The 16,494-nt window shown below is 38.9% G+C and overlaps 1 protein-coding gene across 1 annotated transcript in view; it reads right to left on the bottom strand.

Moving 5' to 3' along the window:
• Window positions 1-16,494, bottom strand: part of ero1a (endoplasmic reticulum oxidoreductase 1 alpha) — a 39,217-nt gene continuing 22,723 nt past the window's right edge. The window contains exons 11-16 of the mRNA XM_069917019.1: window positions 15,514-15,606; window positions 11,929-12,175; window positions 9,352-9,421; window positions 5,428-5,514; window positions 5,209-5,342; window positions 1-4,686 (exon numbers count right to left, since the gene is read on the bottom strand). Of these exons, the coding sequence (XP_069773120.1) occupies window positions 4,626-4,686; window positions 5,209-5,342; window positions 5,428-5,514; window positions 9,352-9,421; window positions 11,929-12,175; window positions 15,514-15,606 (692 nt within the window). The 3' untranslated portion in view covers window positions 1-4,625. The remainder of the gene's footprint in view (window positions 4,687-5,208; window positions 5,343-5,427; window positions 5,515-9,351; window positions 9,422-11,928; window positions 12,176-15,513; window positions 15,607-16,494) is intronic.

Raw genomic sequence — 16,494 nt, 5'->3', positions numbered from 1 at the left:
TATTTTAATCAGATTTTATTCAAATAACTATAAAACAAACCATAACACTAAAACAAAATATAATCAGTTAAGAACTCTGGAGAACAGTGCATTTTGAAATAAAAAGACACTGCTGGAGAAGCTCAGCAGGTTAAACAGTGTCCTTTATGTAGCAAAGATCTATAACTGATGTTTTGGGCTCAATCCCTTCAAAGTATGAGAAAATGCCAACAAGCATCTGAACAAGAGTTGGGGGGGGGGGGGGTGGAGAAAAGAGGGAGGGGACAGCACCAATGAGGAGAGATGACTTGGTGGGTGAAATAACTGGAAAGACAAGAAAAGGGGAGGGAAATAAAGACAAGCAGGTTTAATGGAAAGCAGTAAAGTCCATATTCATGTCATGTGGCTGGAGGTTGCCCAGACAGAAAATAAGACATTGTTCCTCCAATCTGCAGGTGGTCAGGGTGGGACAGTACACAAGGCATGATCAGACATGAATGAAGGAGTCTGACCAGGAATTGAAATGGTTGGCCACTGGGAGATTACTGTGGTTGCGAACAGAGCAGAGGTGCTGAGCGAAGTGATCTCCCAATCTGCGACTGGTCTCTCCGAAGTAGAGAATGGTACAAAGGGTGCACCGAATGCAGTAAATAAGTCCTTTGGCTACACAAGTGAAGTGTGGCTTTACATGAAAGGCCTGTTTGAAGATGGTGAGGGAGGAGATGTGGGTGTAAGTGTTGCACCTACTGCAGGCACAGGGGAAGGAACTGGGAGTGTGAGGGGTGGGGAGGGATGAGTGCATGAGGGAAATTGTAGAAGGCTGAGAGGGGAGGAGATGGAAAAATGGTGGTAGTATCCTGTAGTAAGTGCCAGAAATTCCAGCAGATAATATTGGATGCAGAGGCTGGTGGGGTGATAGAATCCACCTAATCCTCATCTATGTTGTGCCTGGGGAGCCAGGGCAGATAAGTGGGAAATGGAGGAGATGCAGGTGAGGGCTGGGTTGATGATGGTGGAGGGGAAGCCACATTTGTGGAAGAAGGCAGACTTTGCTAATGTGGCTTTTTTGTCTTCAGTCACATCTTTCTGAAAGTCTCTCTAACTCCACAATCTGATTTTCCAACATTAAACTTTCTACCATAAATTGTTTCTTAACTTTTGTAGAATAACTAATAACCTGTCCCCTCAAATAAGCTTTTAATACATCCCATACTACAAAATGACTATCCACAGAATTAATATTCTCAGTCAAAAATAAAGATATATGCTCTTTAACAAAAGTAACAAACTCTGGTTTTTTCAATAGCATTGCATTAAACCTCCATCTTTAAGACGAACACTCCTGAACTTTCACAAGAAAAAAATAATAATGAATGGTCAGATAGAACTATACTTTTATATTCAGCTTGCAATACTCTACCCTCTAGGTGTGCTGATACCAAAAAAAAATCAATCCTAGAAAACGAATCATGTCATGATGAATAAAAAGAAAAATCTTTCTCTGTGGGATTAACCTTTCTCCAAATATTTACCAGATTTAAATCCTTCATCAATGCTTTGATCTGTATTGCTGTCTTTGATTTCCTTATACTCTTCGAGTTTCTATCCAAAAAAGGTTCCAAAACACAATTAAAATCTCCCCCAACTAAAATATTTTCATTAGCTTGAGTTAACAATAAAAAAGCTTCTGAAATAAACCGCTCATCATCTACATTATGTGTATAAAGATTAAGCAAAGTCTAGGATTCAGCAAAGATTTTACAATTCACCCATAAAACTCTACCTACATTTCCCTCTGAAGATTCCAATTCAAATGATAAATTTTTATGAATCAAAATCACCACCCCTCTTGCCTTAGAATTAAAAGAAGAAAAAAAACATGTCCAACCCAATCTCTTCAATTTCAAATGTTCATTTTCAGTCAAATGTAAAAAGGCATTATCAATTTTCATTTTCTTTTTATACAAGCCAATACCTCCCCAGCCAGATACATATTCATTATGTAATTTAAAAACAATCAAATACAGTAAATAGATTCAACCCAATTATTCCAAGCCCAATGATTGTTCCAGTTCTTCAATTCAAGAAGACTTCGTGTCAGTTCTTTCTTTCAATTCTTTCCAAACCCATTCCCATTTCCCCGCCTCTTAGGAGGCAATGGTGAAGACCGCCCATTTCTTCGCAATTCTGGCAATGAATTACCAAAAACCAAGGCATCGTGATAGTTTTCAAAAAATTGAGATTGAAAGTTTCCATTAAAAAAAAAACCTTAAATTGCAGGATAATGAAAAGCAAACTTATAGCCCTTTCGCCATAAGACATCTTTAGCAGAATTAAATTCCCGTCATCTTCTAATAACATCTTGACTCAAATCGGCATTTTAAAAAAAAAACACTTGTTTTGAATCATCAACAGGGATTGACTCTGCCACGCTTTCTGTCCCGCCATTCGTAAAATCATTTCTCTATCTTGATACTTTAAACAACGAATCAAGACCGCCTTTGGTGTTTGTCCAGGAAATGGTTTTTTCCTCAACGCTCTATGGGCCCAATCCAGTTCCAAACCTTCAGGAAAAAACTCTTTACCCAATACCTCTGGGATCCAATGTTTAAAAAATTTTATTGGATCAGAACCTTCAAAATCCTCTGGAAGACCAACTATTTTCACATTATTTCTCTGGCTTTGATTTTCCAACGAATCAATCTTCTTCAATAAATCCCTCCTTTGAATTTTCCCCCAATCTACAAAAGAACCTTCCATTTTTTCTTTATTGCGTTCCACTTGATTTTGACATTCAGAAAAAGCTGTTTCAATTTTTTTTAATTATCTTGTACAATATCAACAGATTTTATACATCTGTTAATATCACTTAACTACAGTCATTTCATAGTTGACATTCCTTCACAAAGTATTCATTTATATTTTCACATTCATAAATCCTTGGGTTATTTGAGTTGACATTTGTTTTGGCATCTTATCCATTTGAAAAGCAATCCCTTCCAAAACAGTGAACACAGAGTCCAATCCAGATTCCATAGCCACTTTTTGAGGTCTACCTTCTATAAGTACAGGCTCCTCCTCCTCCTGGGCAAATTCCAATAAGGTAAGTTCCTCTTCACCTTAAGTCACCATAGGTCCTCTGACTGTGCGACTGCAGGTCTGGACACCCGACGCCAGCACCCTGGCCTCGTCGGGGCGCCGGCGCTCTGGCTCCCCCACAGCCCACAATTTTTCCAAAAGGTCCCGGACCTGGATGCTCTGCGCATGCCCGGCAGAATGGCTGGACATGCAGGGGTGTCCTCTGATGCTACACTGCGCATCCCCGGGCCACCCAGCAATGTTGGGCTCATGGGCCCCTTTGTCGGTTGGGCCGCCCGCGCATATGGCTACACGTGCACACGGGTCGGCTACGACCGAACTCACCGAAATTTAAAAATTTAACTGGAGGATCGGCGTTGAAGTCGAACTTGAACAGGCAGAAATCCTCTGGGGTTTTGAGACTCCCAACAACGACTCAGTGGATTCAGCTGTGCAGGTAGGCCTCAGATCGTCTATATTTTTAGATGGTAATTTCTTCTGAAGTTGAGTTTTAGATTTCTTCACATTAGTAGCCATGATGAATCACTGTTATTCAAAAATCTATAAATACTATATTTAACCACTTTTATACTTTTTAAATTTGGGTATTTAATAATCCAGCTGGGGAAAGGTGGAACACACATCTTCTATGCCATTTTGCCAGGCCCCCCCCCCGAAGAAGGCAGACATTTTGTAAGCTCAAGTGACCTCCTCTCTGGAACAGATATGGAGGAGACAGAAATTGAGAGATGGGGATGGAGTCCTTGCAGGGGCAGGATGTGAGGAAGTGTAATCAAGGTAGCTATGTGAGTTGGAGGATTTTTAGTATATGTTCACGGAAAGCTTGTCTCCCAAAATGGAGACATGAAGGAGAGTGTGTTATCTGAGATGGACCAGGTGAGTTTGAGATTGAGGTGGAAGTTGGACACAAAGAGGATGAAGTTGACAAGCTCATAGTTGGTGCACGAGGCAGCCCTAATGTAGTCCTCAATATACAGGAAGAGTTGGGGAGTCTTGCAGCATGGATTGCTCCACTAAGCCCAGAAACAGGCAGATGTAGCTGAGATCCTTTGATTTGGAGGAAGTGGGATGTGTTCAAAGAAGTTGAGAGGGAGGACAACTTCTATCTGGCAGAGGAGGGTGGTGGTAGAGGGCGACTGGTCAGGTCTTTGGTCTAGGAAGTGAAGTGCTTTCAGACCTTCTGTGTGGGGGAGAATAGAGGTACAAAGGGATTGGATGTCCATCATGAAGATGTGAAGTCATTGAAGAGAGATGGAGGGCATTTTGTAAACTCAGCTGAAAGGTTAAATTGGTAACATTTCACCAGTGAAAACTATACAAAAAATATATTCAAAACTACTTTGGTTTCTAAATGATGATTTACATTATGTCACCAGTTTCCTCTAGCTTTTTAGTGGCATTATTTGGTTAAATGTATACATTTTACATTCAGTAAGATTTCAGCAGATTGTCTATTAGTAAATTTTTGAAAGCAAAAATTTAAGGTATAGCATTCAATTAAAATCATTTGAGTGCTTGGACATTTGTAAACGTGCAGTGAGGAGACATCAATGTTCGGACTGTAGTTGCTCTGTGAAATTCTGAAGCTCCCAGACACTTGTAGAAATCCTGGAACAAAAGTGGTCACTGATGTTCAGTGTTTGTTACCTTTATTCAGCCAACATTACTGTCCATATACCTCATCAGTAAATCAAACTATTTAGTATATACTGAAGAAATGCACTAACAATTAAACTTTGAATACCAGCAGCAATGAAGTGGATCTGGTTCTGATCTATTACAAATCGCGTGGATGAAGTAATTCATGAGCCAGCCTCTGATTACACAGGGATGCTGGGTTGGAGAACAATTCCAGAGCAGCAATTCAACCAAATTGGTTTCTCCATTTTACAGCAAGTACAATATTGACCACACTTGCTGGTTTATAACTGAGATGGAACTTAACATTTTAATTTAATTCTATCATTTTGCTGTTTTTTTTTTCTGAAAACCAATTTTCTATAGCCTCTCATTGTCCCCAACTAAGAATTTTTCACCACTTGGAGAAAGTGGAAGACAATGAGTAGTATAGTTCCAATTGAATATGTAGACTGATATGGTGTAGTTAACATTTACAAAAACAAGTGTTACCTTCCAAAAGCATTAAGGAGTGCAACAATATCTTGGCGTGTCAGGTGGAATCTTTGAGGTGGACCAGAGTCTGATAAACTCTTTATCTGCTTCTCAGAGAATAAGATCTTCAGTGCCGTGCCCAGTCCTTGTACCTAAAAGAACAACAGTGCGTAATAACATCTCCTAGACACAAGAGGGATATTATGCTGCTTTTATTCTTCTAGGATGCCTACTGACCTGAAGTTTGCCCCAAAGTCTGCATTTGAAGCAACCAACGCAATCCATTATTCTTGAAATATTTTTGAAATGCAGTCGAAATTCTTCCTTCAAATGAGAGAAGTACAAATGATCTTTTCAAGCCATCAAATTGCATACAAGGACAAAATTGGTTTCACTGTAGTAAACTACATCCCATTCTCAGAAAATGGATTGGCTCTTTCTGATGCTGAATTTCAATTGTGGAAAATGAAGTAACCAGATAACTGGTCCTTCAGATTCCTCCACCTCCAGCTATTCTGGAGTAGTTTACTGGAGGTCGTGACATTGCAACTTGAACTAATGTTACTTGGTATCTTTTCAATTTAGAACTGGCATTACATTCTGCCAATTTTCTAAATTTGGTCACATTTACAATCTGCATACAGTTATTTCAGTGTGCAGAGCTCAATCCTGAGACCTGGAAATTCACATGTCATGATAAACATTGCATCAGATCTCCTGTTTGGCCTCTGGATTCAGTAATGAGTCCAGGGGTGGAGTAGAAAGGCTATGTGCACTTGGCATCTGGCCCCACTGCTTCCTGCTAAGACTGTGCCCTAATTTGCACAATCCAACTCCATTGAATGGAGTAGTTCTTAATGATAAATTGAGTCCTGGAAAGTGGAAACAAATGTGCTTTGTGTTGCAGGTGGAGGAATGGAACAAAGGAAATGTCTATTTAAGATGTTTAGTGGTGTAATAGACAATGAAGAAAGTTATCTGAAGCTACAAATAGATCAGTTCAACTGGGAAAGTGGGCCAAGGAACAGAATGGAATTTAACTTGAACAAGTCCAAAGTCATGCATTCTGGAAAATTAAACTAGTATAAGGTAATATACAGTGAATGACAGCATCCTGGGGAGTATTGTAAGATAGATTTCTGAATGCAAGTCTATAGTTCCCTGAAAGTGGTAGCAAGGTAGTGTTTGGCACAGTTGCATTCATCATCAGAACTTTTGAGTACACGAGTTGGGATTATATGTTAAAGTTGGTGAGATCACACCATAACATTTTTGTGCAGTCTGGTCTCTATACAATTGGAAGGATGTGATTTAGCTTGAGGATGCAAAAAAAAATTCACAAAATTGAATCAGGGACTAGAGCGCTTGAGTTACAAAGAGAAAGTGAACAAGCTGGAACTTTTTTTTCTCTAGTACAAAGGAAGTGAGTAGTGACCTTGTAAATGCATACAAAAAAAATCACATGGAAAAAGGTGAATTGTGGGCCTTTTTCCCAGGATAAGGAGACAAAAAACAAAAAGGCAGAGGTTTAAAGGGGAAAGATTTAAAGGAGATGTTTCTCCAACACAGAGGGTGGTGGATAGAAGGAACAAGTTGCCAGAATAAAATAGTAGAAGTGGGTATCATTGCAATGTTTAAAAGACATTTGGCCAGGTATATGGATAGAAAGTTTAAAGGGATACAAGTCAAATCCAAGCAAATGGAATGAGCTCAGAAACACCTTGATCAGCATGGATGAAATGGGCTATGATTTGTGCTATTGATGCCAACCATAGAGGGTTTATGACAAAAGAAATGCCTTTATTTGTCAGAACTTATTTACTACTTTCGATGCGAAGTCTATTTCTGATTATTTCCAGTGTTATCCAAGATCACAGATTTCCAGCAACTTAAATAGTCGGCATTTCTAATCTTCAGCACTTTTTATTTTCTCCTTTTATTAAAATTTCATACAAACAACTGATTAGCTCCCTACCTTAAATGGCATTCAAATCACTTGAGTAACCTGGTCTCCATGCTAACAAAGGGAAGAGCACTATTCTCTCCACTTTGCTCCCCCATCTTAGCAAATACTTGCTTTCTCACTTTTGCAGTCCCTGTGAAAGGCCTGAAACACACTTTATTCTTACTCCACTGATGCAGGCTGACTTGTAGGGCATTGACATTTTAAAATAGTTCAGTTTTTTTTCCAAAAATATACTTTATTCACAAGACATGTACTTAAAATTAAATTTATGTTGCATTTGACAAACTAACAGGGATAGGGTGCATGTAAGAGCCAAAATTTGCATACTTGTTGGTTGGTATCCCAGGGTCTATAGGCTGGGCATGTCCATCTTGACTCCTGTGTACATTCAAGAGTCTTTAGGTGGAGTATGAGCAAGAGTTATGGGCACTCAACTCTTGCGCATCTGCCAACTGAACTCCAATACACGAACCCACCATGCATGCACCATCCAAAGACTTGCACAAGTGCACAGAAGTCAAGATGGCCGTGCCTAGCCTATGGGCACTAACAAGTATGCAATTCCAACAAGTGCCCATTCTGAGATACAACCAGTCGTCTCAAACAGAGACATGTCGGGGAGTACCTGTAAATTATTTACAAAACAACCATTAGTCTTTTTACATTCATAATGTCAGTCATATCAATGTATATTTTATATTGTTCTCTATACACTGTTACCACTACTTTGGCACTTAGTCATTTCTACACTGTCATTAGACACCCTTTTCCTAGAAAATTACAAACTAGTTAATCTTTTTACTCATGTCAGTCATTTCTTTACATTCTCAATGGACATTGTTACATTTGTTCTCTCAACACCCTGTTACTAACACTGTGGCACCTTGTTTCTCCACCCTCTGATTCAGCCACTCAGTGCCCAGTAATAGGAGGACTCTAGACTGTGTTCCTTCCCACAGTACCCTTGCATTGGCTGCACCAAGCTTCAGTGCGTCCCTCAGCGTGTACTCCTGCAGCCTGGACCAACAGCTCAGTATGCTGAAAGACCCAAAAGGTTTTGGACAGACTAAAGTGAGTCTTGCTTGGAGTTGGTCTTCCAGCAGTTCTGGATGTCAGACTCAGCTCGTCCCTGGGAACAGCCCATAGATCAGAGTTCTGTCCCCCTGCAGCTAGGTATGATTCACAACAAGGACCCCTGCTTCCTCTTCACACCCTCTTTGCGAATCTGCATTTGACAGTGGTTCAGGTTGATACAGACAGTGCCAAATAATCTGCCCGTTAAGGTCTCTGCGGCACTCCTTGTCTGCTTCACCTCACTGAGGCATGCAATCCTCATCTAAATCAATGAATGATGTGGCAAGTGTAGAAAAACCAAAGGTGCTGCAGGCTGGATTAAACAGGTCCATTTTGTCTGGTATTATTACAAAGTTCCAAACAAGGTGTAGGAATTTTACTTGCATGAATCTTGGAAAAAGTATTATTATAGGTTAGAAGCCTTCCCAGTGTATAGGGACAAGAAATGCAAGAGCATGTTGATTTTGTTAAGCAATTATAAAATACTGGTTCAGCATCAGATTTTGTTAAAAGGATCTGAATGAAGATCCTACAGAGAATGCAGAAAGTATTTGCTGGAACGTAGTCAGCAATTTCAAGTCCAGGAGAAATTGGAGTTATTATTTAATTAGGAATTTGCTGCCCACAAGAATGCTGGAAGGTCTTGAGGCAAAAATATTGCAGTGCCAAAGGGAATGAATGTGGGAATGGCACTGATGGGATGGCTTTGCAAAGAGCAAAATTAAACTGCTGAAAGAACTCTGCAGGACAAACAGCATCTGTGGAAGTATCCAGTTGAAACACTGAGCATCCCGTTGCCTCCAAAAGATACTGCCTGACTCACTTTGTATATTGGCAGTTTTTTAGGTTTTTTAAAAAAAGTGCAAATATTAATAAATCCTGGTACATAGTTGATCTGTAAATTCATAATGCAAGTTTTTAAATAAGAAATCTGTACAACTACATTGTATCCATCTAGAAGAAACCAGTTGGTTTAGGAATAAAACATTAATTTAGCAATAGAATTGTTGTTTGAATTTATGAACAAATTTGATAAGAGGCTAGCCGTCAGTTATTCCGTGATCAAATACTTGATGACTTGGTTGTAGTAAATATAAATAACAATTTAAATGTATTCTTACCTTGAGGCTTTCAGATTTTTTTTTATCCCCGGCAAACAAGGAATGTTCATCAAAATGTGAAGGGAATGACCTTAGGCAGAATACATTATTATTTGATAATCTGTTACTGAGCAGCATAAAGCATGTTCACTACTTCTGTAAAGGTGACCATAATGATGTAACAATTATAATAAGCACATTTAATTTGATATGGTGCAACATCAGAAGTTTGTTACAAAGGTTCAAGTATATATTAAGAAATAAACAGTTCTTAAAGTGGAGGTGCAACAGAAGTAAGTTGTAGGTAACTTTTGGAGGGGGGGGGGCCTTTTCAGATAGATAATGTACCCAGGTGATCTGTATTACGATCTTAGTAACCACAATGTTTAAAGAATTGGACATGAGCAAATGTGTTATTGAAATTTTGGTTCTAATTTAAAGGAGATAGCAATTTGAATGACAATACAAGATGAGCAGGTTAATGAAACAGGGGAAAACACGATTAGTGCAGTTTACGTAAATAAATATGAAGTAGGAAAGAGGACTGTTGGAAAACTATTCAGGAATCAGAACAAATTGAGGGTAATTAAACAGCATAAGGTAGTTTAAAAATATATTTAAAGATCCTTTGATTCCATGAGAAGAAAGTAACCATATCATAAACGAATGGAAGGATAGGTGAAAATGTTTTAATGCAATTTTTAGTTTCAGATTTCAATATTCTGGTACAGAAATGTTTACATAAATTTCCATGAAAAATTGTTTCAAAGTCAAATTCATGCAGTATGATTTTAGCTAAAAAAAATTAATTCATTTACATATCTAAAGAAAACAGGAACCAAGATGATCACATCAGTGATAACAGAGCAACTAATTTGAATTAAAGAATAGAGCAATTGTTGATGTCTATGTTTATAGATATTGGTTTTGCCAAAGTGTAGTTTTTCATGGAAAACTGATGCACAACAGAAAGTGTTACACTTAAGATTTACCTAATATTCACTCCATTAGATTTACCAACATTAGAATAAATAGACCTCCCATCCATTAAAGTTAGGCATAACTTCAAAGTAGTCAATATCATAAATGACCCTAATCACTGGTGACAACCTCTTCTCACTGCTACCTTTGGAAAGCGTGTACAGAACCCTAAAGTCCACCACCTCTCAGTCCAAGAACAGTTTCTCTCCTCTTCCCCACACACCCCCACCCCCAGCTTTCAAGCTCTTGAATCTCCTTTTGCTAGCCTAATCATAACCCCCTTTTCCACTGCAGTCCCCCAGGATAGGAAGCCCTTTGTGCCATTTCTACTGGGCCACCCTTAAATGGGGCACCAATTGCTTTTCCTCTGAACACAACACATCCCCAGGGATCAGAGGGGAAACCAGAAAAATGGCAGGTCTTCTTATATGCTGATATGATAAAACCAGTGGAAACGGGTAACTTTCTGCTGTCCATTTTCCTCTGGTTTTATCAGCATGTTGGTGTCAACAAATGCCAGGGATATGAGCAAGGGTAGAGGTGGTTAGTCCCTGGTATGAAATGTCATTTGATGCCAGCATTTGGACAGTGTTTTTCCACTGGACCCTGTCTGTCAATTCCAGGGACAGAGTGCCAGTGGAAAAGGGGGCTTTAAACTACCACCATTAAAAGATGTGTCAGCACTTAAATGTGAATATTACCTTTTTTTATTTATTATCTCCTTCTACAAGGTCATTAATGTATACGATTGGACTTTTTTTTTAAAAAGAACCTGTTTAGCTACAGCAAGAACTTTAGGCATTATGTATAACAATTAAAAACAACTTTATTATGCAACAAGTTTCAATGCTGCATATTTTGGCATTTAAGATGACCCTTGAAGTACCCAAAAAAGCCACCCTACAAATGAAATTCTGGCTGGAAAAGCGGACTGGTCCCAACCACTTCCTCACTGCTGCCATAACCCACCCAGACATTTTACAATTGTAAACCCCTGAGGTCCTACTCCTACCTGGGAACTGATGCCCCCAAGCCAACACATACCAGTGGTTCCTGCACCAAGCACACTTGGGCAGCGAGGTGACTTCAATGTTGAGAATGAAGTTGCCATGTCTGCCTGCAGCAATGCTAAAGACTTGGACCCAACACCATTTGGCATCTTCCCAACCAGAAGCAAAGGTTTTTTTTTTTAATATAAATCACATTCCTTGCAGCAGCTCTGAGGCATTGGCAGGTCTTGTATGCCAATTTAATAAAACCATGAAATTCAGGCTGAAAATGGGGACCTATCTTAACTGAAGGTTGTCTTAAATGCCAAAATATTCAGTAATTGGAAAAGCAAGATCATTTGTGAAATCTCCTTATCTTGCACAATCATTAGCCTGATTTCTAACTAGATGAGAGTTTACTTGGATCAGCTTTTCATTCCAAAAATGACTAATCTATTGGCTTTGGTAAAACCTACTGCAGACTACAAAAGAATTCAACAATTAGCTTCATTTATATAGTTTCACTTAGATGTAGTCTTGCAGCATTTTTTGGTATTTCTGCCCAACATCTTTTTAAAAAAAAAGGTTGTTAAAGACATAAAATACTATTTACCAAGCAATTACTTACTTTGCCAAATTGAGAATTTCCAGAAGAAGGTTTTTATTTTTTGTATCCTGTGCTTCATTGCCAGTATAAAGTTGAAAAGCAGAACGCTCAAAGAAGGGCAACACTTTAGATAAAGCCCTCAACTCCATGAGGTATAAGAAGTAAAGGTTTTGGATTCTGCGTGGTCCTTCTCCTTTGGTAATCTGTACATCAAATCTCTGCTTGAATTCTGTAATGTTGTGCCCCCATTTTCTTTCATACCAGGTATCTGTAGAAGGAATGTTTACCTTAGATTAGTTTGCTTTCAAGGTGAGTGCATTTTATCCCATTGCCTTACTTCCTTTGGGAGATGGATTTTTTTTGTACACCATTAAGTCATTCTGATGAGTTATTAAAATTGAAATTCCATAAATTCATCTTTAGACAAAACAAAAGTTATATTAACCTTTTTAAATATACTTAGCTTTTATTGACATTCTATAAATTCATCTTTAGACAAAACAAAAGCTATATTAATATTTTTAAATATACTTAGCTTATCCCTGATATTATTAGACACCCAAGGGAGTTTCAGATAGTTGATATTCAAATGCAGATGACCCAGACAAGACCCAAAACATACTACTGAGAGCTGTGTAGTTGTTCTTTCCACGTTCCTGGATATATTCCAGAAGATCTCTGACATCCTGCAGTTGTGACTTTTTAATAAAGACAGCCTTACCAGTGGGAACTAAGGGGTTTCTCTACTAGTTGCCACAGGGAAAGTGATCTACAGAAATTTGTCTCCATCTAATTATGTCTCCATAATGACATGCAAACTGATATCAATCAAGAGAACTGCTTTTTCACCTTGCTGCATCTCCATCATTACCTTTTGTGCATATATACTTTTATCCTTTTTTATTTCTTATTATTGTCCTGCATCATTGCCCATGTTGCTCATTCTTTCTTGTCACAACATGGCATGGTTAGTGTAGCAGTTTAGCGCAACATTGTTACAGCAACCCAGGTTCAAATCGGTTCTGTTTGAGGAGTTTGTATGTTCTCTCCATGTCTGCATAGGATTTCTCCAGGTGCTCTGGTTTCTTACCACAACGTACAGGGTTATTGGTTAATTTGGGTGTAATTGGGCAGTGTGGATTTAAATGGCCAGAATTTGCTTCTACTCACTGTTCTAAATAAAGATTTAGGGCAGCACAGATAGCATCGTGGTTAGCACAACATGAACAGCAACTCTGGTTAGAATCCAGTGCTGTCTATGAGGAGTTTGCAAGTTCTCCCAGTATCTCTGTGGGTTTTACTGGGTGCTCCAGTTTCCTCCCAAAAATGTACAGGGTGGTAGGTTAATTAAGTGACACAAGCTTGTGGGCTGGAAAGGCCTGTTACCATGCTATATGTCTATTTTTTTTTAATTTTCAAAAACACTCTATGTCACTTCCACAAACATCCTTCAATTTACTTTTGTCAATAAATAAACTGACTAATGGACAAGTGACCAGGTATACATATTTAGAGCCAGCAGAGATGTGACTGAGGGTTTCAGACCCTGTCACCAGTGGTGGAAGTAAGATGGCTTAGCCAAGGGTGTGTGTGGTTGGAATCTTATCCAAGGTTCCAAACAATTTGGCCTATTAATGGACTTTTGTCAGAAAATTACATGGATCCTTAAAAATAAAAAAGCACAGACAGTCCCTTGAGCAGGGCATCCGGGACTGTGTACTGAAACCAGTTGATGAGAAGGAGAGTATTTTTACCATAGTCCCAGTCATATTGGTTGTTATTTATAATTTGGATTAAACCCCTTTAGAAGTATGAATTATGTTCATCTCTGTATAATCAAGCAAAACAGAGTGTTTATGCATTTCCCTTTTGATTTAAAGTTGAATTAAAAGAAAAGGCAAACCTGGGCGCAGTGCAATGGATTGGGCGGGGTGGGCGGGTGAAAAGAGGTGCAGTCATCTAGTAGATGCAGGGGTTACAAAATATCTGGGGGAAAGTATTTTAGTCAGAAACATGCACATTCCCTCACAAAAACAGTCTTAGACACACGCGTACAAACACACTCTCAAACACATTCACATACACACATGCTCCCCACACGCACTCTCAAATACACACAGGCGCACACATTCTCTCCTTCATACACTTGCCCAGACACTAACACATTCCATCTCAAAACAAGAAAAGTTGAATTAAAAGATATAGAAGCATCCTTGATTAGAGTTGAAAAACATATGGGGGTAGACCCATAGAACATTGTAGCACAGACCCAGACCATTCATCCCTTCTAGTCTGTGCTGAACTATTATTCTGCCTGTCCCATTGATCTGTACCCAGTCCATATCCCTCCTATCTATGTACCTGTCCAATTTTTTTTTTAATGTTAAAATTGAGCCCACATAAACCACTTCAGTAGCAGCTCGATCCACACTCCCACTACCCTCTGTGTGAAGAAGTATTCCCTCATGTTCCCCTTAAAACTTTTCCCTTTCACCCTCAACCCAGCCTCATCTAACCTCAGTGGAAAAAGCCTCCTTGCATTTATTCTATCTTGATTTCCTCATTGGAAGAGCAGTCCGTGAGGAATGGTAACATTTCCTCCTCTCTTACAACACAGAGGCACCTCATGGATGTGTGTTTGGCCCACTGCCCTACTCTCTACACCTTTGACTGTATGGCTAGACACAATTCAAATACCATCTACAAATTTGCTGGTTGAGTGGTGTCACAACAATCTTGCACTTAATGTTTGTGAAGTTAAGGAAATTATTGTGGAGTTCAGGAAGGGGGGAAAAGAAAACTATCAGGAGAACACAATTCAGTCCTCATCAAGGAGTCAGCAGTAGAGAGGGTAAAGAATTTCAAATTCCTAGATGTCAACATCTCTGAAGATCTATCATGCAGTGACCATGTTGATGCAATTACGAAGTCTTTCCAGCAGCTACAATTCATTAGGAATTTGAGATTTGGTGCATCAAAGACTTGAAAATTTATACAGGTTTGTGGAGAGCATTTCAGCTGGTATGGTATATCTGGTATGGAGATGCCATTGCACAGGATAGGGAAAGACTGCAGAGGGTTGTAAACTTGGCCAATTGCCATCATATGAATTAGTCCTCACTCCATTTAAGAAGCAGTGTTTCAAGAAAGCAGCCTCCATCATCAAGGACCCTCCACCATCCAAGCCATGCCCTTTTCTGACTGCTACCATGAGAAAGCAGGTACAGGAGCCTGAAGACACACACCCAAAGTTTTTTTTTAAAAAGTTGCTTCCCTCTGCCACCAAATTTCTGATCGGACAATGAACCTATAGACACTTCCTCATTTTTCTCTTTTTTTGCACTATTTTTAAATATTGTATTTGCAAAACTAATTCATAGCAATTTTGCACCTTCAGTGTATATGTTCATGACAACCTAATTCTATACCCCTCATATCAAATCTCCCCTCTTGCTTCTATGCTCCAGGGAAACCAGCCCTAACCTGTTTAATCTTTCCCTGCAACTCCATTTCTCAAGTCCCTGTAAATCTCCTTTGCACTCTTTCAAGCTTATTAATATCCTTCTTATAGTTGGTGACCAAAGAGATGAGTGTTTTAATACATACCTTGTAACAAATACCGTGCACTAAGATGGATGTTGATGCTGGCATGAAGGCCTGAAATAGTTCGATAAAATGATCTCTTCTCTAAACACAAATCTGAAATAGAACATTTTAGTTTCATTCTTTGACAAAATTGTTTTGTTGATCATAAAATCATTAAATTTTATGATAATAGGTTAATTTGACCCATCACATCTTTGCCAGTTCATACAAATTATCCATCCTCATCACATCTTCATGCTGGGGCTACCAACCTGCAGGACACTGCTCTTAAAAGCAAATCCTAGTTCAGTAAAACCTCTGGTATCCTGCATCTATGGGGATTGGTAGATGCAGGATGTGCATTTTCCGGTTGCTTGAGACCTACTCTTAAAATGCCCAACTAACACCTGCATGAAGAATAAACAATTTAAATGGCAAAAAATACTATACTTACAAGAACAAACTTCACTTGCATGAATATATAAACATTAAAACATTTTACTTTATTTTCAGTCACATTCTTTGAAAACATTCAACTGTCACTGCATCTACAGATTCTTTCCCTTCTAATGGAGCCACCCGAAAGACAAGATAATTAACGCTCCTCACCCCAAGGTTATAGATAAAGCCTCCAACCAGAGAGACTCTTATTAAGCAGGAATAATGAAGTACTTTAGAAGTCATCCCAACAGCGAGCAGCATCAACTAGCTCTGAGGAAACCCATCCAATTCGAGAGCCGCCGCCGACGATGCATCTTGGCGATGCCCTTGCTGCTTCACACAACTTTATTCAAACAGCTGCTGCAAACAAAGCACAACCAAGGCTCTCTGCTGGCTGAATATTTGCTCCTAAACTTCATCATTTTACCTATTTTATTTTTTAAAATTTAATTTCCTCAATTTTTTGCTGGTTGCTCAAATTCCAGAGACCAGGGATTTTACTGTACTGTTTTACATGTGATGAGGCTTTCAACTCCATTAACACTGCAGCATGTTCACTAA

Source organism: Narcine bancroftii, chromosome 2 (genome assembly GCF_036971445.1).
Source record: "Narcine bancroftii isolate sNarBan1 chromosome 2, sNarBan1.hap1, whole genome shotgun sequence".
Classification (NCBI taxonomy): Eukaryota; Metazoa; Chordata; class Chondrichthyes; order Torpediniformes; family Narcinidae; genus Narcine; species Narcine bancroftii.
The sequence above is the reverse complement of the archived record's forward strand: the minus strand, read 5'-3'. Positions and strand labels throughout refer to the sequence as shown.